Source organism: Barbus barbus (genome assembly GCF_936440315.1).
Source record: "Barbus barbus genome assembly, chromosome: 38".
Classification (NCBI taxonomy): domain Eukaryota; kingdom Metazoa; phylum Chordata; class Actinopteri; order Cypriniformes; family Cyprinidae; genus Barbus; species Barbus barbus.
The window spans coordinates 5,580,100-5,606,276 of record NC_136716.1 but is presented as its reverse complement, the minus strand read 5'-3'; the positions used below and the strand labels follow the sequence as shown (position 1 = coordinate 5,606,276).

At 33.3% G+C, this 26,177-nt stretch overlaps 1 protein-coding gene and 1 pseudogene across 2 annotated transcripts; one reads left to right on the top strand and one right to left on the bottom strand.

Annotated features, from left to right (window-relative positions):
* Positions 1-6,590: 6,590 nt before the first annotated feature.
* On the bottom strand, positions 6,591-16,353 carry LOC306858107 (ciliary-associated calcium-binding coiled-coil protein 1-like; annotated as a pseudogene). The gene is made up of 5 exons: positions 16,223-16,353; positions 14,831-14,903; positions 11,245-11,341; positions 9,016-9,162; positions 6,591-6,674 (listed from the first exon to the last, which is right to left on the bottom strand). The product of its transcript is annotated as a ciliary-associated calcium-binding coiled-coil protein 1-like (transcript).
* Positions 16,354-18,754: 2,401 nt separating this feature from the next.
* On the top strand, positions 18,755-22,012 carry LOC306858028 (transmembrane protein 26-like). The gene is made up of 6 exons (XM_079398376.1): positions 18,755-19,201; positions 19,366-19,462; positions 19,647-19,730; positions 20,088-20,296; positions 21,234-21,313; positions 21,468-22,012. The coding sequence occupies exons 1-6, from the start codon at positions 18,861-18,863 to the stop codon at positions 21,719-21,721; spliced, it is 1,065 nt and encodes a 354-aa protein (XP_079254502.1). The 5' UTR covers positions 18,755-18,860; the 3' UTR covers positions 21,722-22,012.
* Positions 22,013-26,177: the final 4,165 nt, after the last annotated feature.

The following is a 26,177-nucleotide window of genomic DNA, read 5'->3' as shown; positions in this document are numbered from 1 at the left end:
TATCATTGCTACTATTATTGTTTTTGATAATATTTAGCTAAACAAATTGTGTTGTGCTTTTTATTATTATTATTATTATTCATATTCATCATTAATCATTAATCATTTTTAAATGTTTCTATATTTAAAAAATAAATAAATGAGAAATGTTGGAAACCAACAAAAATAAATGTAACAAATTATGTATTTACATTTTTTATTTATATTTGAGTTTTTATAATAACCCTGGCACACACACACTAATATTTTATTATATAATTGATTGCATTATTATTTGTTTTTATAATAGTAATTATAATATAACAGTAATTAATAATGCAATTATAACAATTTTATTGGGATTTTATTTTTATTATTATTATTAATGCTGTTCTCGTTGTCGTCATTGCAATAATTTTAATATTTTAATGATTGTTCTCTTATTAATATAATAATAATAATAATAATTATTATTATTATTCATATATTATTATTTTTTTTAATGGTCATTGTTATTATTATTATTGTAATTGTTGTTGTAGTAATATTTGTGTTATAAAAATTTTTGTATTATAATTAATATAATAATAATAATAATAATACATTATTAATATTTAAATATGAACTATTTTCTATTAGTCATTGTTATTATATTAAATCTTATTATTATTATTATTATATTAATAATAAAACAATAAATTACATAATAAAAATATTGCAATAATAATAATAATTAATCAAAATAATCCACATATAAATAATAATGTATTGCTATTGTTATTATATTAATAAGATAACCATCAGTTACATAAAATTATTATGTGTGGGTGTACTTAAATTTCTATTTCATATTTTTATTGTTTACATTTTGACATCAAGGTTTTTTACCTCATCATTTATTTAGTTTGCTTTGCTTGTATAAACTGTCTGTCTGACATTACAACATCACAACAGCCAGCATGCACAACAGCTATGTAGTCATAGTGTAAATGATGTGTTGCACAGCAGTGCGGCCGTGCCACAGCTCTCGTAAAGCGCCAGAATCGTGCTACAGTGACCCTTTTTTTTTATAGATCTCGGCTTTATTGACAGGAAATATAAAGTGTTAAGTGTACAAGCTAGTCTTAGATAAAGACAGCACATCTATTGGACAGATTCAAACACAATGGGTTTTGTTTAGCTTATCTGTGAGACTAAGTGCCGCTCGCAAGATCCTGACCTTCCATTTGATAAGCACAGAATATGTTCAATCAAATCAAACAATTCACGCAGCAAAAATTTCAGAACAACAGCCAGGAACTATGGGATATGACATTTTATATGTGCATTTCCCATCATGTGTGATACAGTACATTCCTGTGATAGCGACTGAAAGCGTTCTGTCAATAAAACCTGACCTTTGCAACTATTCTCTTTCTTTTGCTTATTTCACTTGAAACCAGCGCAGGCAAACGCACAGTCTCTCTCCAGATAAGACGACTCTAAAGCAACAAAATGATTCTTTTCAAATGAAACAACAGGGTGGGGTTGATTTACTTTTACTTGCGCTGCAGCGGAAAATTAATGATTTATACAACGAGCCAAAAAGACTGGATGAATTTCATTATGTAAGCAACATTAATGGTGCCCACACAGACTCCAAATGAATATAAACTACACTTGAAGATAATGGGCTGTTATTATTGAGTTCTGTTGAAACAAAGAGGAACCATATTGCTCATGTTTAAGTCTCAGGTTTCTAAAGAAGAACAATTCTTATGTAAATGATACGGGAGAAAGCGGTTGAAATGTCATGAGCTTAATGCAAACAAGGCCGAGCGCTCTTAAACATTTGCATGGGTAAAGAGCTGACAAAACAATCTAGGCAAAGCACTAAACCTGTTCGCTTTAAAAGAATTTTACTGCACAACAGAGCTATCCGCCACATTTATCACCAGCGCAGAACAGCAATTGGTTTCCTTGAACAATGCAAACATTATTTTTGTGTTCTGTAACACGACTGTAACCACACCGAGTTGAACGCGCCGCACTATTTTGCAATGAAAACAAGGTCTTAAATTACATGGCAATTTAGGAATGTGCGGAAAGCCAAGAGGCTACCAGTCAAGCATTCTGGATAACCTCCATAACTTTCTTCCACTGGAGGAAAATCTAACATCTGGTCCCAGGACTAAGACTAAATGTTGGCTCTTAAATCATTTCCATTCTAATTTATCCTTTTAACTTGTAAAAATGTTTTACTTTGTCTCTTTTCTCCATAATGCAGCAAAATTGCTATTACATCGCCTGAAGAGTTTTATGCCAAAACTAGCCGGCTCTGACAGCAGAGCAAAAAAGGATAATGACAGCTGCCTTCAACACACTGCTTGGCTTTTTTCACATCTCATAGAATTTCTGTGGCAAAGGAAAGGGAAAAATTTCAATTTAGTTCTCAGATCTGTATTGCATTGAGATTGACAGATAATTGAAATCATCCAACAGCAAAAAAAGAAAAGCCTCAAGATGGGAATTACAGTTTTTCCACCTCTTTTACGATACTTCCTTTCTGAGAAAGGGTTTGTTTACCCAAAAATGTCTCTATTTACTCAATATCACGTCACACCTGTAATCAAATTTTTCCCATCGTTTACAGTTTCACAACAACGATTTCATGGCACCGATGTGACGTGACCAAACCTGACTGAATTGACGGAAGAAAAGCGACTTTCTGTCTGCTTGTCAGTTAAAGCTGTCATACATAGTGCTCAAGTCATATAGGCTACTTAAATGATGCTTGTATAGTGCTTTGATGAATTATAAACTGCTATATGGAAAAGTGCTGCATGAAGTTTCTTCAAAATTTCTGCTTGAAACATGACATTTTCATCACTTTAAAATAATTATTCACCCAAAATCAAACTTTTAGTCACCCTCGGGCCATCCAAGATATTGTTTTTTAGCATTGCATCACTTGCTCACCAATGGATCCTCTGAAGTGAATGGGTGCCGTCAGAAGGAGAGTCCAAACAGCTGATAAAAACAAAACAGTAATCTACAATTAATCTACAATTTTACTGGCGAAAGCAACAATATGGGTAGAGGTCTCGTATTTTAGCCGTTAGCAAGATAAAAAACATCTTAATGGATATTTTTTATTATTACAAACATGCAGCTTTTCACTTCACAAAACATTAATTGATGAACTGGTGTGGTGTTGATTACTTTTGATGTTTTCCTCAGCCGTTTAGATACTCTCAATCTGACGGCACCCATTCACAGCATAGGATCCATCAGCGAGCAACTGATGTAATGCTAAATTTCTCCAAATCTGTTCTGATTAATTTGGATGGCCTGAGGGTGAGAATGTTTTCAGCACATTTTGATTTTATGCATGAATTATTCCTTCAAGAGAATATTTCAGGTTCGATACAAATGAAGCACTTGTGGCATAATTACCAAGTAATTAATTTTGGAAAAAAAATTCTGGGTTACAGTGAGGCACTTAGAATGGAAGTTAATTCTGAAATGTTGTTGCCATGACAACATAATGCTTAAAACCTTAATATGACTCAATTAATACAGACGAATGAATGTTAATGCTTTTATAAAATTATAAGCTTAACAAAAACTGGCCCCATTCACTTCCACTGTAAGTGCCTCATATCATTAATATATTTTTTTCTTCATGACATTTTATTACATTCTTTTTCTCAGAATGATATAGAAGATAGTATAGATGTGGAACAAGATACAGCCTTTTTTTCATTCTGAGGCAAACCTGAGCCTGTGACTGTGTCTCGTCTGAGCGCTTGAGAAACAGGCCGATTAGGTTTCACAGGGCACCACAGTTATGCAGCCATGTGCAAAGAGAGTGTTCGGAGAAGCATTTGATCTCAATTAATAGCACTCCCAATGAGATCAGGCTGGAAAAGCAAAGGAGGGAAATCTGGATTTCGGCAGATGTAGGAAAAGTGTTTTGGTTCTGCCACGGCACGACAAATTCAATAGTGAGCAAAACAAGATGAACAACTGGAAGCCCAGAGCCCATCTGCCCTTGTTATTGTCCTTCATTTATGTACAGCTTAACTTAATAAAAAGCAAAGCATCATGGGCTGCGTTGCGATGCGTCAACAGGAAAGCTTTCTTATTCTCCAAGTGGGGTTGTTGTGAAATAAGTGCCATGGAAAAAAATCTGCTGCCAGTACATCAGACTCCTTCCAGCTATTTTGGGGATGATTAAAGCTATAAATCATCACGTCATCAGATGTTCAAGAATGTTTTGAATCACTCAGCAAAGATACACAATCGTTTGGCAGCAACTGTATCCTCATTTCTAATTAGCTTGTTTTTGGACAACAAAAGGTTCTAATGTATTTTGATCTCACACAGAAATGAAAACATGATTGTTGCCAGCATCTGCTGAAGAAATAAAAAAAAATACTGCATTTTAAATTGTAAAATGTGTTGACATCTTGTAACACAGACATATGCATAATTTCTTATTTAAAGTGACTTCATCCCCAAGAATAAGTGGACCAAAACGTCTCATTAGGAAAGTTCTGAAAAGGTACATTAATGAAGTGTTACACTCCCAAAAAATCCAATAATTAACACTGTTTTTAATCATCAGTAAATAACATATAATAAGTATTCATATTTTTATTATATTAATAAATTACTTCTAAAATGTAAAAAAAAAAAAATAATAATAATTAAATATAGTAAATCAGTAAATAATCACAATAAAGTTTCTAAAGCTAATTATTAGTGAAAGACCTGATAAAATTATGAAAGGATGTTTCTGGAACAAGCATTAAAAATAAAATAAAAAGTATTTGCAACTTTTATCTCACAATTCTGACTTTTTATTCTTGCAATTTTGAGTTTATATCTCACAGTTTTTAGGTTTTTCTCACAATTACAAGTTTACATCTCACAATATAACATCTCACAAGTGTTTTTTTTTTATCGCAATTCTGTTTTTTTAACACCACAGAATAAAAAAAGTAAAACGGTAACTCACAATTCCAACTTAAATAAAACAAATACAGTAAATCAGTAAATAGTCACAGTAAATAAAGTTTCTAAAGCAATTTATTAGTTAACGACCTCATAAAACTACAGGAGCAAGTTCCTGGCACATGCAGGATGAAAAAAAACAAAATAAAATAAATCTCAGAATTCCAACTTTTTTCACAGAATTCTGAGTTTACGTCTTACAAATCTGACTTCTTGTAACTGTGAGAAAAAAAAAGTCAGAATGTAAGATAAAATGTAAAAATTACCTTTTTTATCCCATATATATATTATCAAAATATATATATTATTTTTATCCTTTATATATATGTTTTTTGATGTTGTTATATTTCCAATCATGTTTAGTTTACATGACAACCTTGCAGTTTCTAGTCATCTCGGGTGCTTTGAGGTGGAGGGACAATCTTTTGATTGGACAAAAATTAATATATGCCTTTTAATGGTGCATTTTCTCCAGGAAATATATATTTTAAATATATTTGCTAAAGGTCTGGAGCATTTGTTAACCTTTAAATGCACACTACCATCCAGATGACCCCATAAACCTGAACTAAAAGCCACAATGGGCGTTTTAAAACCAATCCACAGCACTCCAGTAGTCAGGAAGTCATTCTTTAATGTACTCCATTGGCCAGCAGAGGGACTGTTGTTGTGTAAGAGCTGGTCCATCCAGCTCTTGGCTCAGGAATGACTCTATCAATTAGTTTGGAAACACAAAGAACAGCTCCAAAACAACCCTCAAGAGCTAACTTCAGCATCACATGTCAACACGGGGGCAGAAAGGCTAATGAAGAGCTAAATCAACAGGCCGTAAAACAACACAGAGGCATGGAGGAATATTGCTGTAATTTGATATTGCGCTGATTAAATGGACCTGTTTTACCCATCAATCTTAATCTGGTTAAGTATTAAATGTGCAGTGAGAGTTGAATGACATAAGCTAAATTAATAATTCATCTTTATAATAACAATAATAATCTTTGATGGTATTCTGTATGCAGAATGGGCCTTGTGATGTGAAATAATATGCTCTGTAAATGGAAAATAAGAGCTTAGAGTTAAAAAAAATGATCAGCATTCTTTCATATGTACTGCGGGGGATATTTATAGTTGTATGTGGGCTTTCTCAAATGCAATGGAAAAGTCACTATTCAGCTTTAATAATACATCACTTTATATGGCAATTCAGCTATTTAGGCTGAGTTACACACCGTTGCCATAGCGCTGGGCTACTTTCAGACAGCTAATGACTTGTGGGAAAGGTTCCACAAAAACCTTATACAAACAACTTAATTAGATATTCTGCTCCCTTCTTGACGTCCACGAATATGATCCTGAATTTCATCTGCATCATTTTATCGTGCTGAATAAATCAAGAATGTCATGAGAAAGTCATTTATTTCTTTTATCAACACCGTACAAACTGATGAAGTAGTTTTGCTTGACATAAGTGCAACCGAAGTGAATAAAATGTTCGGTAAATTAGGAGTATTTGGGTGTATAAACCACCAGTGCCATATTCTGTGTTATTTTCAGACTTGTTCTGATTGAATTAGTAAATACTGGTGGGAAATCCTCTTGGCATCTCATCAGTGCTATTTGGAAGAGGCCTTTTGAAGTCGTTCTAACCTCGAGATGTAGGTCTCCTCATGAACTCGCAGCTTCTCTGTGAAGTCGGCCTGTTGAACACACAAGAATTTGTACATCCATAAAAATGCCTAACTGATCCAGGGTGGAAATTGCAGTTGGATGAGTGAATCTCAGGCTGGGGGTCATATTTCAGGCCAAAAGCAAAAGAAAAACTTGTTTTTTTACATTGTGATTTTTTTTTGTTTGTTTTTTTTGTGACATTATTTCTATGACATTTCTGTACATCTGCCCCCTCGGTTCTCGTTAGAGTAATGTAAACATCTTAAATGACTATACACAATGTTAGTATTTTATTTTACAGCCTTTAATTGATACTGGTTTCACAAATAACCCCTATGTAGATTATTACTGTTGTTATAGTATTGTATAAATATAGATTATTGTTTTACAGTAATGAGATTTACCTTTGAGAAGAATGGGAATTGCATAATAATAGAATAAATTATATAAACAAACAAACAAATGAACCCTCATGAACCCTCATGAATAAAATGCCCAGAAAACAATACAGAAATGAGAATATATAATGTATCAAAGTAAATAAAGATGATGATGAGAATAATAATAATAATAATAATAAAACCCTATAATCATCATAAAAATAGGCTACTGATTCAAATGAATATATATATATATATATATATATATATATATATATATATATATATATATATATATATATATATTTAAATATATTAAATATTTAAATGAAAAATATATTTATTAAAATATATAAATATAATTAAATATATATATATGTGTGTGTGTGTGTGTGTGTGTGTGTGTATATATTGTTATATAAATATAGCCTATTGTATTACAGTAATCAGATTCACCTTTGAGAATAATGGAAATTACAAAACAAAAAAATAACTCCCATGAATAAAATGCCCAGAAAATTTGACAGAATACATAATGTCACAATGTACACCAAAAACAAAACATATTTGTCCTAAAAATAGCCTTGATTGTTTTTATGCTAAATTCCACTTATTTTTCCTTGTTGACTTTGTCTTCAATCATTGACTCACTGTAAAACAATGTATTGTATTTGCACATATTCCCACACAATGTTCCAGCTCTAAATGTGTGCAGAGAAGTTCCCCATACGACACAAAAGCATACTGAATGCCTCTGGTCCACATCTGGAATGGTAATGTTATTGGTGAGGAAGTCATTCTCAGTAATTCCAGCATTTGTAATTTTCAGTGTTTCTACCATATTAGGTATGATGAGATCCACAGAGTTATGGCATTCCTGGGAACTTCTGAAACTAGCATAATATTCAAGGAAAAAAGGAAACAGAGAAGAATAAATATGGATGTAGCAAACTTCAAACAGAACGCGGATGACTGTGATATTAAACACGCTTCACAGTGACTTCACACGCTCCCCTGAGCCACGCGGGTTACAATTATCAGAGAGAGAGAAAAAGAAAGCTCGATAGAATCTATTGAGGCGGCAAGATTTTTACCAAACATTTTGCATGAGGTTATATTTAGTAAAGCGATATATGTAAATGACCTTCCTCTGACATTAAAAGAGAGGAAAAGCCCAGGAGAATTGATGAAAATAGCGGCGTATCACTCACATATAAGATGCACACACAAGCCACTACAAATGGGCTCTCAAATTACAGACCGTCTGCCATTTGAAATAAAGGCTTGTCACACAGACGACAAAGGTCTTCATGGAACATGGAAGGAGAATTGAATGACCCCCATAATCATTAATCCCATCAAAGTGAAAAACGACTCATGTCTTTCTAGCCCCTTCCATTCAGGTCTTGTCGGCACGGCCTGCGGCAACCTTTGCCGTCTGAAACCTCCCAAACATTCGGCGTGTAAAAACTTGTGATAGAGATGACACAATTTAGTAAGCCGCCTGGTTGTTTTGTGCAATCGCGGCAGTCACTGTAATTCAATTCCACCTAAAGTCTAGCGTAAAATTAATCAGGATATCTGCCAGCAGCTGTCTAATGTACTTTACGTTATGCAGAGAATACCAACGATAGCGTTATTCAAGTTTTAATATTGGATTCTTTTTTTCTTGGCATAATCACGCCGTGGGTGGAGGTTTGTGGGAGAATATGAGCGGAACGGTGATATTTTCAGAAATACGGTTCTGATACATAGTCTGTTATTCATTTGTTGCCTTTTAAGATGTTTTATTAATGCTATCTGCGATATTCCTGCCCTCAAGCCTTGAATGTTATTCTTGTGGAAACTGGCTCGAGCAAAAAAAAAAAAAAAAGGTTTTTTTTCTCTGCCGCTCTCTCTGTTGGTAGTAATCAGCATGTTGTTTCTTATAAACAGGCTGTCGTTATATAAGGCAACTGGGAAGGCTTGTTATTTGCTCAAGGGTGTATACCTGCAGTTTTGCTAACATCTCCTGGGTCATTTCCTCCAGCGCCTCTCGAACATCTTCCACACTGAGGCCCACATGTTTCCCGGGACTTTCTTCCAGTTCAGCTTTTCCAGGCTCTTCCACATTCTCCTCAGGAGATTCCTGCACGGTCTAGGGCCATTTAAAGGAGTAGTTCAGACAAAGAAAAAATTCTGTCATTATTTATTCACTTTCATATCATTTTCTTTCACAGAATGCATTATCCTCACACACAATTATTATTATTATTATTATAATTTTTTTTACATATTATCATAATTGTATGGAAAAGAGCCACATACAGATTCTTAATATTATCCTTTTAAGGGTGAATACAATTTTTATTATGACTGATGAGTGTGGAATCAAAGTGAAAAGACTGAATACACACACACACACATATATATATATATATATATATATATATATATATATATATATACATACAGTGTGTGTGTGTGTGTGTGTATATTTTGGTGCTGTCAAACGATTAATCGTGATCAATCACATCCAAAATAAAAATTGTTGTTTACATAATATATGTATGTCCACTGTGTATATTTATTATGTATATATAAATACACACACATACACTATATATTATGAGTATATTTACATATATTTACATGTATACATTTATATTATACAATTGATATTATATATAAATATATTTAATATATAAACAACATATTTATCTTAAGTACATGCATGTGTGTGTATTTATATATACATATATTATGTAAACAAAAACTTTTATTTTGGATGCGATTAATCACGATTAAGTGTTTGACAATTTTATATATATATATATATATATATATATATATATGTTTTTTTCAATCTTTCTACTTCAAGACTCTCTTAGTAGTTATTTATTACATTTATTAAGACTGAATTAATGCATACAATGAAAACCTGTTTTTGGAGTCTAGGTTTTGGCCTTATTTTAAAATATGTCATAGCATGATTCATTATACAAGCCTATTAGTAAATCTGCTCTGACATTATTTATTTTTCTTAGCTTTTAATGTAACATTGCATCAAAGAACTTATGGGGAAATTTACTGAGCATTCATGTGGGAAGGCAGAACAGAGTATCTTGTGTGAGAAAACTCATTCATAAAAACATAAATAGTGGCACAGCGCCTACATGTGGCCTTTTTCTGAACAGCACACACTTCCTGCATATGGTACACTGTGCATTCTAATGAGATTCTGCAGAAGAAAGGGTTCCCACGCCTTTTGACCAGTGCATCTTGATGTATTTGCCAAGGTTATGGATTAAATAATCATTTTATATAGAATGCAACTTTTAGCTTTAAATATTCTAAAATATGCAATACAGAGTTTGAGACCAATTTACTTCAGGATGTTTAACAAAATAGCGTGCTGGATGGAACTTGATTTTAATACCAGGAATTGACTGAATCATGAAAATTGGGCATTACATATTGGATGGGAGAGGGATTTGTGATGTCTCTGGAATAAGAAAGTCTTTTTTTAGAGCAGGAAGTACATTTTGATGATTTGTTTTTTCTTTGCATTAATATGCACTGAGGAACTGTGCAAAACAGGGTCAGTTTTGATGATCTGTTGACTTTAATGCTGGGAACTAGAGAAATGTGTATTGACATAGGAACTTTTAAGGATCTTATTCTTTTTTAATGAGTTCTTTCCAGTGCTGAAAATCCAATATTTCAAGATTTTCCACTGGAAAATGTGGGAAAGTTGAACAGATGCATCTCTTTAAATGTGAAATGTGTAGATATTTTTATATACAGTATTTATACTAGATTCATTTTTTTTCTGTACTCAACAAATAAATAATTAAAACTACATGAATGCAGAAATAGTTGCAAAAGAAAATTCTCTGAGGGACTGAAAAAAAATGTAAAGATAGAACGTGCGCTGTGATGTAATCCTTCTGCTATAATATATGATTCCCTCTGCTCAGTACAGTCTATGTTCTCCAGCTGTACAGCGCAGTGTCTGTTAAGGAAAAGTGTTAGTCATAACTTGGAAGCAGATTTGTGTTTCCTCTGAAAATGAGAAACACGGGAAACGAATCTTCTCTGAAAGGGTAATTCCAAGCAAAGTCTGAACCACAAAAAGAATACAACAGTTTACTGCGAGCCAACCACATTAGAATGGTTTTTGGATAGATCAGCCATTATTACAGCAAGGACTGGGCTGGAAGGGAAAGGAAACATCTACCTGCTCAGGTGTTTGGACACGTGGGGGAGCCATGTAATGGAAGTACAGATCCGCAGGCATGCCTTCTTCCAGCGGGGTCGATCACCTCAATGCATTTCTGAAACAAAAGACCCATCTCATTGAAGATTATTTCCTGCAACATTAAGTAAGATGTCAACGGCTCATTATTTCAAAATCAAACCAACAATGTCCTGACAGGAAGCAGAGTAGATCTGCAACAGCTAATGAGTAAAATCTATAATAAAAATAATTTTCGATTTATCAATTAAATTACTTGAATAATTAATCGTCAGATTACTCGATCATCAAAATAATTGTTAGTTGCAGCTTATGTTGGGTAAGTTACTCTAAAAAAAATAATGAGCACTACCCACTAATTACATCTTCAGCAGTGTAATTAGATTACTGTACTAATTACTCTCATTAAAAGGTATTTGATTACTTTTCACTAAATCCCTTATCAACCTTGACCAGTTGTAGTTGCTAAAAATAAAACTTTTGGGTTTTTTGTTATCCAAAAAAAAAGCAAGACCAGCCCAGGTGACAAAAGTAATGTAATGCATTATAAAAAGTAGCAAAGTAACACAATTTGTTACTTTTTATGGAGTAACCCAATATTATAATGCATTATTTTAAAAAGTAACTTTCCCCAATACTCATCTTGACCTAGACATACAAGGATAGACATGAAACTGCTCTTTTAATATTTAAAAATAAATAATATAAAAATGCATAAAATATTCTAGACCAAACATAAATATACATTTTTACATCAGATGTTAAGCTATGATATTAAATCCACTTTTGATTTATATAGAATAGTTTATTTAGAATATATCTTCTAAAGTCTATACAGTATTTAATGCAATTAAATCAGAAGTAACTGTAATTAAATTAGAGAGAAAAAAAAGATTATCCCTTACTTCAAAGGAAAAATATTTAAATTAATTACTCATTAATGCATCACACCCAACACTGATCGTAGCACTAAGCAGGGTGTTCTTATTGCGGCTTATTTTAAGATGAGTGCTCAACTATATCAAATAAATATTAAAAATATTTTAGGGCCTATGACATATACAGATATCAATGTCATCCATATTTCACTTATTTATTTATTTGGTGAGTAGTCTTATAATTGTGGTGCAATGTACAGTTGGGTAATCATTATGTAAAAATAGTAGTATTTCAGAGAGCACTGCAACTTTCCTGTGTCTTAATTTTGTGTGGTGTATCTGAAAAGATCTAGGCCCACATTAACAGCTGAGTTGAATTTTCTCTTCATTTGGCACGAGGCCCTTCACCCAGAACCCAAAACTAGCACACTAACAAAAACAAAGAATCTTGCGGTTTGTATACCGAACATAATTACAATGCCAAATTGAAGCAGGGGAGTAGAACAATGCTCTTTCATTACTGCATCGTTTCCCATTATTCCCAATGACATGATTCATGCGTGTTCCATTTCAAGCAATAAACAAATTAACATCAACAGTATCGTTTTAATAGGAGTAAAAATAGAACGCCTGCTGCAATTCATTGTCCTGTTTTGCTTTGTGTAATTCGTAAAACATCTTGATTCAATAAACTGGTTTCAATTCGAGGGAAAAAATCTAGTACATTAATATTCAAAATGCGCTTTGAAGTCCCCTTTCAAAACAAATAAAATATTGTTCTGTTACATGGTGTTCGGTGCCATTGTATCATTGACCTAGATTTTGTTTGTGATCACTGTAAGATGCTCAACTGCAGCTCTCATTATTTGTATGCTACAGCATAAAGCACCATTCAGACGCTAAACACATCTGTGCCTTAATGTTTGATGTAATCAGGACTTCTAATTTTACAGATACAGATGTACCCTGCATGCAGAAATATGGAATCAAATGATTGGTTATATTTTTCTGCCTTGACATTTTGAAAGTGTACTCAGAGCAAGATCCTTACGTGTTAATTATGAATGAGCAAATCAGATGGGAGGCAGATTTTCTGCTCAAGCTGAAATTCTGAGAGAAAAACGACAACCCGCATAAGCGTTTCCCTCAATGGAGAATAACAGAGGAGACATGTATGCACATGAACAGTGCTGTGAGGAAATCTTAAGGAAATCGATGTGAAGTTTTATAGAATTCATAAAAAAGCACAAAAAGAAAATCACAGAGCTTTCACATCATTTCATAAAATTGAGATTAAACCATTTGAGTCACATAAATTACTTTTACAATGCCTTCACGACCCTACTGGTTGAATGGATTTTCAGATGAAGAATAGAACTGAGTACCACTTTTATGTATTTCTATATATGTAGTCTGCAAACAATGCTTCACTGTCATAAAAATTAAAGCCATTCAAAATTTCAGAATCAGATTTGATAATAATTACAGTATATATACATTTATGCAGTGATTTGTTTTTGATAGTGTTGTTTTGGCTAGTAGATGTTCTGAATGGCCAATAACCGGTAGCCAAATTGTTCTGTTTGTGAAAATGCTCATGTCATGAAGGTGAATAAATCATGGTGAAATATGCCTTGAAGCAGGACCTGAATAAAAACGGTATTAAGCCAAATAATTTGCTGTATGCTTGTTGGAGTATATAATAGATAGTGTTCTGAATGTTGCAAATTGTTTAATAGTAACTGAGCAAAACAAATTAACAAGTATTTTGGTAACACTTTAGTATAGAGACCAATTCTCACTATTAACTAGTTGCTTATTAGCATGCATATTACTAAAATATTGGCTTTTTATTAGTACTTATAAAGCACATATTATTCATGGCCATATTCATAATCCTAAACTTAACAACTACCTTACTAATTATTAATAAGCCCAAAAAATTGGAGACTATTGAGGCAAAAGTCATAGTTAATGGCTTGTTAATAGCGAGAACTGTTAATAGAGTGACCAGTATTTTTTATCTCATTTTATCTCCTAGTTTACAGTCATAGTACAGGTTCTGTTTTGGAGTTGATGAAAAGATCAGTGAACATTGCACTGCACAGTTGACTGAATATGAATGCAACATTTATACTGTGGAATGTAAAAACAATTTACCAAGCTCTGAATAACATGACTGAACTGGTGATTTAGACTAAACAATGCACTCAAATATGTTGATTTCACATCACCGTGGTCGTTTCATCATCGATGTAAATGTTAGGCAACGAGCGAATAATGTTGCACCAAAAAACATTATATATTATATAAAGATAATATATATCATTGTTTATTTACACTCATATTGTTTCAAACCTGTTTGATTTCCTTTCTTCTGAAAAAAAGAGAAAGTAGCTAAATGTTCATGCTTTCCATTTAATAAAGGTAAGCCGCCTGCCAATCTCTTAAAAATGACCGAAAGTATAATAAAATCATAGTAATCCATAAAACTTGTGATATATTTCAAGCTTTTCAGATTCAATTTAAGTTTAGATTTCCACATTTAGCAGAGACTTCTATTCAAAGCGACTTACAACCAAGCAATAGTTAGGCTATTTACTAATTATTGAAAATGTAACAACACGAGGCTGAGTAAATAATGACAAATTCATTTTTTGAACAATTTGATCTTACATGTTAAATCTTACCTCTATTTTCAGGAGTTGCTTCTCTCTGCTATGAGTGAACAGTAATTCATAGAGTCTGTAGTGCTGAAAAAGACTGTTTATATAGTATAAGTATACATGAGAACCTGTAATACAGTCACAGTGTTGAAAATATTGAACGCTGCAGTAATAACGTGTTTTTGTAGGCCAACCCAGAAGTTAGCATTACCTTCAACAATTCAACAAAAACCCCAATAGGATCTCTCGACTAGATTTTGGATTATTGGTCTGTGGCCAACAAAATCTTACACATTTTGTTCATCTTGATGATCTTCATAAATGAACACACTATTTATCAATTTAGCCTAAATAGAAAAATCGAAATGTAGGCTACTCCACATGATTTTACGTCACCACCATTAAGCTTCCAACAACTCTTTCTATTACATAAAAGAAAGAAATCCTTGAAAGTTTGAGTTAGAATTGTTTGCAAGAGATTATGAACAGTGAGGATGTAAAAGTGGCCTAGTGAGTTGATGACTTCACCTGATGTTTAATGTCCCAAACAACCTCTGCAGTCCCATTTAGCCACTTGCGAGCAACTGCCTTTTTCAAGACAAGTAAAAGCTTTACTGATGCATTTTATTGTTATGGAATAAAACTGAAAATATCTTGAGTTTATGTTAACCAAATACCTTATTTCAAGGGACAATCAAGATGATGGAACCAGAAATGCTAAAATTCTAATTTCTGGGTTTTGGCCTACAAAAATATGTCATTCTTGCAGCTCTCTATTCAAACCCTTGATCTGCCAGCAATTTGCAAGGGTGTAATTATGGTCACTGCTGAGATGTTTGACTATAATATCTATATACTGTATGTTACTATGTCTCAAATTTGTAAAATACAAAGTTATGTGAGGTCTTTATGAATAATAACTCTTTTAAAAAGGCAAAACATTTATATTAATATTTTAAATGTTCAGTAAAGGAGACTGAAGATACATTATACTCAAGCACTAACAAGCAGTCTGAATTTAGGTGAAGGGTGCTTTACTGAGGCTTTCAGGTAAGAAGAGAAATCAATCGTGTTCAGCTATCATTTTTCAGCACTGTGCATCAGTGTTTTTTCCTTTTGCTTTCTAAAAGACGGATGATTTCCATCCAGCTTGTTATGCACCACAGTAGTCCACATGCTTCACAATCCGTTGCTTTATGAATTATGCATAACATTAATTATGAAGGCCATAAAAGGATTCTAGTTTGCTTGTTGCCGGCTGTCTAATAGCAAAGCAGCATCTTGCATCTATTAATAACATGCGGCGGGTTGAAAATGACCTTATCCATATTCAACAATTAAACGTGCGCTTGAGCATAATCATATGTATTTAAGAGGAATGTAATTAAGGGACGGATGTGACATTGTGAGACATACCTGGTCTTGAAGTAATCTGTGATGGCTTTGATTTGATCGGTGGTGAATAAAAAGCTGGCTTTAGTTTCTGTTGATGGAGATTGTCTGGTGGCAAATACTGTTTGGGTAAATGCCTTGAAATTATCAGCAAATGATATTTAATTATATTTTATAATATTTAATTTTAACAATATATTACAGTGTATCATCAGTAATTATGTGTTTGGTAGCTTTGCAGACACTGAGTGTGGTTGAGAATCAGTTGTAAAAACATTATGAACATTAACACAGAAGTCATATATGTGATCAAAGACATCATCTATTGTGACAATTTATGGCTGTATAATTGCACATCAGGACTGGTAAATGATGTAAAATATGAAATATAATATGACAGTGTTTGTTTCATAATATCTTGAGCATTAGGCTATTTACAGGTACTTTTGTATTTGATTTGATGTCAATTGAGATTGAGATTTAAATACATACCATCATACCACCACATAGTAACCAAATGTGACCATGTAAAGGAAAAATATCACTTCTGACACCGAATTTCATTACAGATTATATTACATCAGCCTATATAACAACAGTTGAATGAATGTTTAATTGCATTTTTAGGCATTGGTATACAACTTAAAATGGTATTAATAGAAGTTTTAAAGTATTTGTCTTTTTTTTTACTTCTGTATATTAGCAGGGTGCTTCTTCACATGTTTAGGCAATGCTAGATACCTCACTTTATCATAGATCTGTAGCAGTCGTCTGAACACCAAGTGAATGACTGAATTCATAAGCTGCATATGTACTGTAGTTTACATACACTGAGCCTAGTATCACATTTATCCGCTTATTCTCCTCTCTTGAGCTTCTCTGAGTTTTCTCGTGATCTCTCTCTTCCAGACATTTGTTGCCCAGGAACCACAGTGGATGGAGCATGTGTGTTCATGCACACCTTGAAGTGAAACTCGAATCGCAAGATGAAAGAAGTCCCTGAAGTCCCTGCCTGTCATTAGCTATTGTGTGGTGAAATAAATTTGTCTGTTTATATTCATGATCATTCCTTTAACGAGGAATTTAATCAAAAACAAATTTGAAGAACCGATTCACTTACTCATTGCGAGTTTTATAATTATTGTCCTTAAAGACTGTGCCATTTTTTTCTGTGAAACAAGTTATGTGTCCAGAAGAGTTATCATATTTTAAGTGACAATGACATAAATTATAAACCAAGTATGAAAAATGTCCAGAGTTTTCATGTTATTAGATATTTAACAAAACTTAAATTTGCACCAAGAGGCCGTTTTGCCCCACAGGTGGGGTAAATGCCCCATTCTTACAAAGCAATTTGCCTTATAACCTACATTTACAGTAAAATCAGAGTACAGGAAGTTTTAGCTTAAAATAAAAAAACAATAATAATATAATCAATCATTATGAATTACAAAATAGCCTATTCGAAAAATACGGTTTTCAAATAAGCTTCATGTCATTTTTTAAAAATAAAGTCCAAATATTTAGAGTATTCACAAATGTTAATGTATTAAACTAGTTAGAGTATTTGACGGAAAAACAAGGATTTACTAGAAGTAACGTATTACACCATGCCCCTGGGGGTGTTTTACCCCATAGGTTTACCAAATAAATGATGTCATTCTGGAAATATAATTAGCCTATATTTTTCTTAAATAACATGTCCTCCCATGTTAGGTCTTAGTATTCTCATTTCATTAACTGTGATGTTCTACCAAACAACAAGCTTTAAAACATTTGTTTTTTCTTACTGCTGAAAATGAATCACTTTCACACTTACTGTGAAATCCGTTTTACCCCACTCTACCCTATAAATTCGCAATACTGAGAAAAAAAATCTGAATTGAAAGATAAAAAGTTCGAGCTCTACTTTGATTAGGTAATTAAAACTCACCCCTGCTGAAAAAAAACAATAGAACCCTGCCCAAAACACAATAGAAATGTAATGGATGTAATGGTTATAATGGGAATTGTATCGGTTTTAATGGAAACTATAATGGTGTCCACTGGTAGGCTATATGCTGGATTCTATTGGTAGGATGTTAAATCCTATTGGAAAAATGCCCAAAACACACTACAAAAAGGATTTTTGTAATGGTTTTACTGGAAAAAGCTAATGGTATTTTAATGGAAACCATTGGAATTTCTGTGATGGTTTTTTAGCAGATTTTTCATTTGTACTTTATATTTTTTTCACAATTCTGATTAAATCTAACTATGCACTATATGATGTTTTCAAGTGTTAGGGACAGGGGGAAAGTGACTCCAAATGTTCCATTTTGACAGTAAACCTAATAAAAAAACGATCAGTTTTTCACAGTCACTTGTTGTGATACAAGGTTTTGTGTTTTTGTGAGGGTGTGGGTATTATGTTTACATTTCACATATTCGTTTCATTAGAAAAGGCCGTTCCGAGTTGTGTGGAAAATATCATGTTTCAACATGTTTCAACAAAAACAGATTCATTTGACAGTCACTCCATAACAAAGGTCTAGCTAGCCTAACTGGTTTGATTTGGTTTGACCAAATAATTCAAATCAATTTCATTAACCAATTCCTGTGGATAGATCGAAATACTAGGCTATTTCTCTTTCTCAGAGTGGAAAAAAGAAGAAATAATAACATGGTTAGGTATTCAGAACAGCAGTCCCGCCCAAATGCTGTGAAAGGTGGGAAGAAAAAAAACACTTTCATTTATTCAGACTCGAGAGGAGCACAGAGTGAAAGCCACAACGTTCCTTGCTTCATTAATCAGCCTAAAACTCTGAAAGACATCATGCTTGTCAAATTTATCTGCGCTGTAGTCACCAGAGCGTTGTTTATTTTAGTGTCTCTCATTGGTGTATGGAGGGTGACATTGGTTAAAAATAACAGTTTATACTGGTTTCTGACCATCCTCTATCTACCTCTCGTGGTTGAAATGATCTTAACTCTGAGAAGAAGAAAAGGGAAGGATTACAAATGGTAAGTCATCAACATTTATTTTTGCAAACATGCGAATTTCGAGAGCCAAACTGAACCTTCTCTGGGGTCAACATCCTAAAATATCATCTAGTGTAATTTAGGCTTGTAATTTGACAGTGCAAGGTAGTGACATATTGCAGAATAACTCAAACTCTGATCTTTAGGTTTTCTCCAGCAATATTGTTTTTCCTCATCAGTATCATACCAACTATATGGATCCTTGAGTTGCACCATCAGAATAACAAATCAAGTGATACTAAGGTAATAGTAAAGTAATGGTAGATTAATTATGCATATTTCAGAAAGACATTTTAGATTCTCTCTTCTTTGCAAACACATTTCATGCTGCCCTGAAAACGTAAGACAAATACAAATCCTAAAGCCAATGTCTAATGCATTAAATTTCAGAATCAATGTCTTATAACAAAAATGCCGATTATTGCAGTGTACTAATCTGGATTCGTCTGAGAGCATCAAAGCCTTTCTTAATGAATGGAGAAATTTGACCAATGGAAGCGTGAGTGAACAGGTACTGCCTCTTTGCCATTCATATGGTTACAGATATTTTCCATGGAAGTATAGACTACAGTAATCTCTAAAAGAAGACCCGAGTCTTTCAGACATAGTTTATTCACTCTGTTTTGCCTCTAAGAACAACATCTAGCTAGGGCGATTTGTAAATACAAATGTTGGTTCAGCCCTCAGTACAAACAAGACCTGCGTTCATGGTCATGCATGGTTCATAACTACTGTTATTTTTTCAGAGGTTACCACACCTTCACATACTGTATGAGATTTACAGGACACGCTTTATGTAAGTGTGACCTCAGTTCTTCCAGAGAGCAACACTTCATAGCTAAATATTCACTTTGTGGTGGTATTTTAGGACCCTCTGAAATTTCTGTCATCGGTTTGTGCCGATGACTGGATCCTGGCCCTTCAGCAAATCGTCCTGATCCTGCTGATAGTGGGGAAGTGGCTGCTACCGATCGCTGGAGGGGTCACCAGAGATGAAATATCCCAGTTGTTACTCATCTTTGTAGGCACAGCTGCTGATATCCTTGAGTTCATCAGTGAGACGCTCGCTGATGTGAAGTAAGTGTTGTTTGAGAATTGAGACTAAAAAAAGTCCTGCATAGTATACTTTTTCACATTTATTTCAATTCTCAGCAGAGTTACTGTTAAGTAAGAGTTATTAACCCTATAAATCCTACTGTATCATATTTGATACATAGTTTCTCTGTCGCCTAATTGATAGTTAATAGTTTTTAGCAAGTTAAAGGCTTTTTCGTAAAATTAATACTCAAATAATCCCAGGGCGTTAATAATTAATTCTGATAAAGCAAACATAAGAATATCTTTCATCAGTAAATTTTCAAGATGAACATTTACTGAACTGGAACAATAATTTATTTAAATTATTATTATTTGTTTTTAAATCATATTAAAATGTGAGCATCATATATGATACAGTGCCTTGCAAAAGTATTCATACCCCTTTATTTTTTTCACGTTTTATATTGCTGCCTTGTGTTAAACTGCTTTAAATCATTTTTTTCCACATCAATCTACAGTCGTCATTGTATTGCATCTCATTGTATCTTTTGCCCCACACAATAAAAACTACAGAGCTTTGATCACAAGCTAAGCATTTAAAAACCTAAAATCTTAATTAGACAAATTATTGGGAGATATATGTTATGTAAGTATTCTGCTTTACTGTCATAAGGATCGCATTAAATTACAGCAATTCATCTTTCCTTTTGGCCACATTAATAAAATTGAGGGTTTTTTACTCCTCAAGTATTAGCTCCATATGGTCGTCAAACAAAAATCACAAATGTAATTTAAGATTTTGTCTAAACAGTTCCATTAAATAAATAATAAAATAGATTTTTCTGACTACTAGTTCATATGTCAGGCTTTACATATATATTTTTAACTTTCTGTTTACTTCCAAATTTAGGTGAAATAAAGTTTCAGTGTAGTATTACAATAATAATATTTCATTACATTCTGTTTTTTGTTCTAGGGAGGAGAGTGTACAGTTTGTGTTCATTATTCTTGCGGTCTGGACATTGAGCATGCTACAGTTTCCTTTGCATTTCTCAGGTCTGTACTCTTCCGTAATTGTTGTTTCATACACAAAAATATGAAATCAATTTCGACATAGAACCTGAAGTATGCATAATCATAACCAAGAACACCAATATGATTTTAGTCATTGTTGTAAAGTTCTTTTCTGTTTTTCATTGGCATCTCTCAGTGGTGAACACCAAACCTGAAGATTTCTGCGAAAGCCAGGATGACTCTCTCATTGCCAAGTTCAGGACAGATATGTGGGACATTGCGGGAACCATTTTTCTTCAAGATGGCCCCTTCTTTGTTGTCCGACTTGCAGTTATTATTTCTTTCTCTGACTTTCATCAAATGCTGGTCTTCTTTACCATTAAGAACTTCCTAGTAGTGATGATTAACATCTACAGGCTGTGGGTCATTTGGATAGACAACAAACCTTGACATGTACAAACAGGATCTTGCTCAGTCAATCAACTGCAGTGATGATTCACTGACATGAACATTATTTTGAGAACTGCCACTGTGCCAGTCACAGTGAAAAGTCTGATTGTGTTAATCATTTTGATTCATTGTAACAGGACATCTTATTAATAATGTATGCATGTACAACATGTTATATTATCAATAAAGGCTGTCAAAGTAAGCATGAGGATAATGAATTTGGTGCTATTTGTGCTGCTGTGTTATTTTTAATGCAGTTAATGCATGAATTAAATTTGACATCATAAACTTTTTCATTCTGCTATTCTGATTTCTTAAAAATAAACCGTACAGCAGAGAACACATTTACTAATGATGCACAACTGAGAAAGGACATTTTGAATTGTGATTTTTTTTTTAAATCAGATGATAATAATAATAATAATAATAATAATAATGAAAAATTAAAGAAAAATTATAAAAATGAGTACAACATCCAAACTGAGTGTATTCTGCTAATCTAATCTAAGTTTAATAATCTTCAGAAGTCATAAGACAAATATAGTACTCTCCTGACTTAACAATAAATGAGAGAGACAGAGACAAGAGTTAATGGTTGCTACAGGAAAGTTTCAAAATAATAATATTAATTTAATTTGTCTGGGCCTTTAAACAGTCTTTTTTTTCCAGCCCATCAACAGTTCATTCTCCGAGTGTCACAGTTCCTTTGTTGGCAACAGATAGTAGCAATCAATTAGGGTAGTTTGTCAGTACAGTTCTGCAGTGCCATCTGAGGCCTGGTTCAGTGAAAGTACATTGGGGTTCTTTAATTGGCCAGATAATGGATAAGTGAGGGCTGAGAATAATGAACTGGCATTGGTACCCAGGAATTCATATTTGGTGTCCATGTGTGTATATGGGGTGTGAATTAAAGTCATTTCTTGCATTTTGTACACTGTAGCATGTAGGAGTTCCAAAGTTTTCATATGTGAACCATTGGTGGCCATCGTTGTCGGACTCTAGATGGTTCCTCTACAGCAGGAACCAGGAACCTCTCTCCTGTTCATGGCGATCGACTAATCAACTAATCCTAATCAAACACACCTGAAGCAACTAATTAAGGTCTTCAAGGTCGCTTGAAAATGAAAGGCAGGTGTGTTTGATTAGGGTTAGCGCTGAACTTTGCAGGACAGTTGATTGCCAGGAACAGGACTGGGCACCCCTGCTCTACAGGATTTCTCAGTGCAGGTAAGTGATGTTCTGGTAAAGGTTGATCTGGTAATTGTCGTTCTTCAACAGGTAAGTGTTGTCTAGGTGAGTGTCATTCAGGTACATGGTGTTCTGAGTGAGCTGATGATTTCTCACCAGTAGGTAACAGGTGTGGTGATTTCCTTTTCCATCTGATTATGACTATTCGGCGGTGTTCTAAACTGGTAGGGTTCAACTTGCACATAGTACTCGTTCCATCTGATTATGACTATTCGGCTGTGTTCTAAACTGACTATTCGGCTGTGTTCTAAACTGACTATTCGGCTGTGTTCTAAACTGGTAGGGTTCAACTTGCACATAGTACTAGTCATCACTTTCATTGTCATTCTCTGACTCCTGTTCCTCTCTTCTCTCAGCCGTTGAAGCTGTGTCTTTCTGTTGGTGTTTTCACTTTAGTGTGGCATTTTGAGTCAGTGGAAGGGGCTGAATCTACAAACACTGGCTAACAATTGCTTAATTTTCACAGATTTTCATGGCCTTCAATTTGGGTATATTCACACTGCATGTACAGTAATATTACATTTAGTTTGAGGACTGATTGAAACATTCATTACAAAACTTGAATCTTCTGAGGTTAAGTTTAACGGTTTGGTTTTAATGAATGTTTTTGTGTAATATCCATTATTTATGGTGTGAAATATTATAACTTTCAGAATACATACTTTCCCCTAACAGTTGAGAATGACCTGTACTCCTGTCTGTAACTCCAAAGCTTAATAAATCCATCAGGCTTAAGGTTTTTTTCTCACACTTTTCTGTACTCTTCAAACATACCTTTTGGTGACCGTGGCGAAAGAGTTGAGTTTCTTTCTTTTTCAGACCACAACACTTGCTAGTGGCTTATCTGAGTGTGGTGTTAAATTGTGATACTGACATTTATGCTGAGATTGCAGGTAACGTTTCCTCCTTCCATTCAGATCATGTTTGTGCACATTGACCCCTGTAGCAGCTCAATATTCCCGCAGATGCTTTGCAGTAATATGCTTTCTGTATTCCTAACTACAATGAGCAGTTCTATCAATCAGTATTTTTGTTTTTCCTGTATTTTTTTATCAATTAAATTAAGCCTTAGTGAACATGAGACACACTTTTTTTTTTTTTTTTTTTATTTTATTTTTTTTATTCTGTGCTGTAGGCCAAGCAAGGGTCAAGTTCGAAGCACAAACGACACATTATGAAAATACGTCACTTTGACCTTTGAGGACAGCGCATGTTTAAATAATCAAAGTGTTTGTCAAATGATCATGCAAGTCCTCCATTTCAGCTTCTTGTTAAAAGCCAAATAAAATATGCTGACCTCATGTCAAGAAGTGACTGCAAATTTTGATAAATGGATACATAAGATGATTGGTGCTTTCCTCTTCAGACTCGCTGAATTGCCAGAGGAATGCAAGTTCGATAAAGATGATTCAGACTCTGGTATAAACATAGCACACAGTAATGGAGAGATCAAGAGCGGTGAGCAGTGGATTTGTTCATCTATATTTTCTTGCTTTCTGGCTGTATTTTGAATGAATACATGTAACAAAAATGGCATGTAAGTGCGAAATATTTTTAGAATGGAACTTTCACAAACCCTTAACATATGATATTTTTCTTGATTATCAAATCAATACAATTGCTATTTTATGTATGCATTTGATAACTTGTAATTTGTGCCTCTAACATCAGAGATCCACCAGAGGGCATTGTGTGATAAACAGGAAGAGCAACAGAAGCAGAATGTTTATATCCAACAAACAAGATCACAACTTAAGTTTAAAATGAAACTAATTAAATGAAACTAAAAATCTTTTATACCCTAATTCCTAAGTAAATTGTGTTGATGGTTCAAAGTAGTAATAATAATAAAAAAAAAAAATTCAATACCCTTTCTGCTTTCATGCAACAGATTAGCAAAGATTTGTTTTTAAATGTCAAATTGCAGGATCATCTAGGCTAATCTGCCTGGCTGCATATATGAATATTAAAAATGAAATGTTATGCAGCTATGGGAACAACACAGTGACATGACTTTAGCTGATCGTTTCTGTTGAATTTATTATAAATGTGTAATTTATAAATATAACAAATAATTCTAATGCATTACAAGAAATGTAATGATACATTTATAACAAATGTATCATTAATAAATATTCCAGTGATATGATTTTATCTGAATAAATGTACAGATTATAATTGTTACATTTTATTTTAAGGTGTCCTTTTTATAGTGTAATTATACATTTAAGTAGTGAGTAATATTAATATACTTACAGGTTAGGATTAGGGTTTGGCTTAGGGTTACCTGCATGTAATTATGCATAATTTATTGTTATCATAATACTAAGTACATGTAACGTAACAAGGACACCTTAAAATAAAGTCTTACCAATAATTATTGTGTGTGTGTGTGTGTGTATATATAACATTGATAATCTATATTCTTGTTACCAAGCCTCTTCTGTAAGAAACAAAGAAAACGGATCATGAATCTGAGAATATAACATTATGAATAGCCAGCAGTGTAAGTATCTATTGATTGTTCTGGTGTGGCAGTAACTAAATATTCCAGGAGCATCTCGGGCTCCTTTTTGTGTTCTGACATTGACACCAACAGCATTGTTCTGTTTGAGGATGATAGTCAACTATTGAGAACAAATCAGTGTAAATAATGAGAATATAAGAGATTAAAATAATATATTTCTATAACCTTTGGATAATTAAGTTCCATGACTTTTTTTTAATTTTACATTGCACTGACAAAGACCAGCTTCTGTAGAAATTTCCAAGGCTTAATGAGATTTCATTCATTTAATACTTTAAGATTGAGGTGCCCAAATGTTTAATATGAAGGCCCAAATATCAAACTTGATCAAGGGCCATGGCCTAAAAATATATGTTGCATTATATCCAACAAAATTATATTAAAGTGTATTCAATTTATTTGTGAAAAATAATTACAATTTGAAATAAGTTTTTGAAAATGTTAAATAATTTTGTAAACCGGTTATCTTGCATTGTATTTTACATTTCAATGCAATAACAGCAACAACAAAAATCTAAACCAAAAACGAATAATTTTAGGTCATGTTAGTGCATGGGTCTGTCGAGTACAGTTCAGTGGGAAAATCATACCCTTAAAAGTAAAAAAAAAAAAATTAAAATTGCCTGCATTAAAATTTGTACAGTTATACAATTTAGTACAGAAAACAACAAAACGCAGACT

What these genes read in the sequence shown, in the direction of transcription:
- LOC306858028 (XM_079398376.1), top strand. Translation starts at nt 18,861, where the DNA reads ATGGTTAGGTATTCAGAACAGCAGTCCCGCCCAAATGCTGTGAAAGGT. An exon ending in GAGACGCTCGCTGATGTGAA is followed by an intron (nt 20,297 to 21,233) that starts GTAAGTGTTGTT and finishes TTTTTGTTCTAG; the next exon opens with GGAGGAGAGTGTACAGTTTG. An exon ending in GTTTCCTTTGCATTTCTCAG is followed by an intron (nt 21,314 to 21,467) that starts GTCTGTACTCTT and finishes GGCATCTCTCAG; the next exon opens with TGGTGAACACCAAACCTGAA.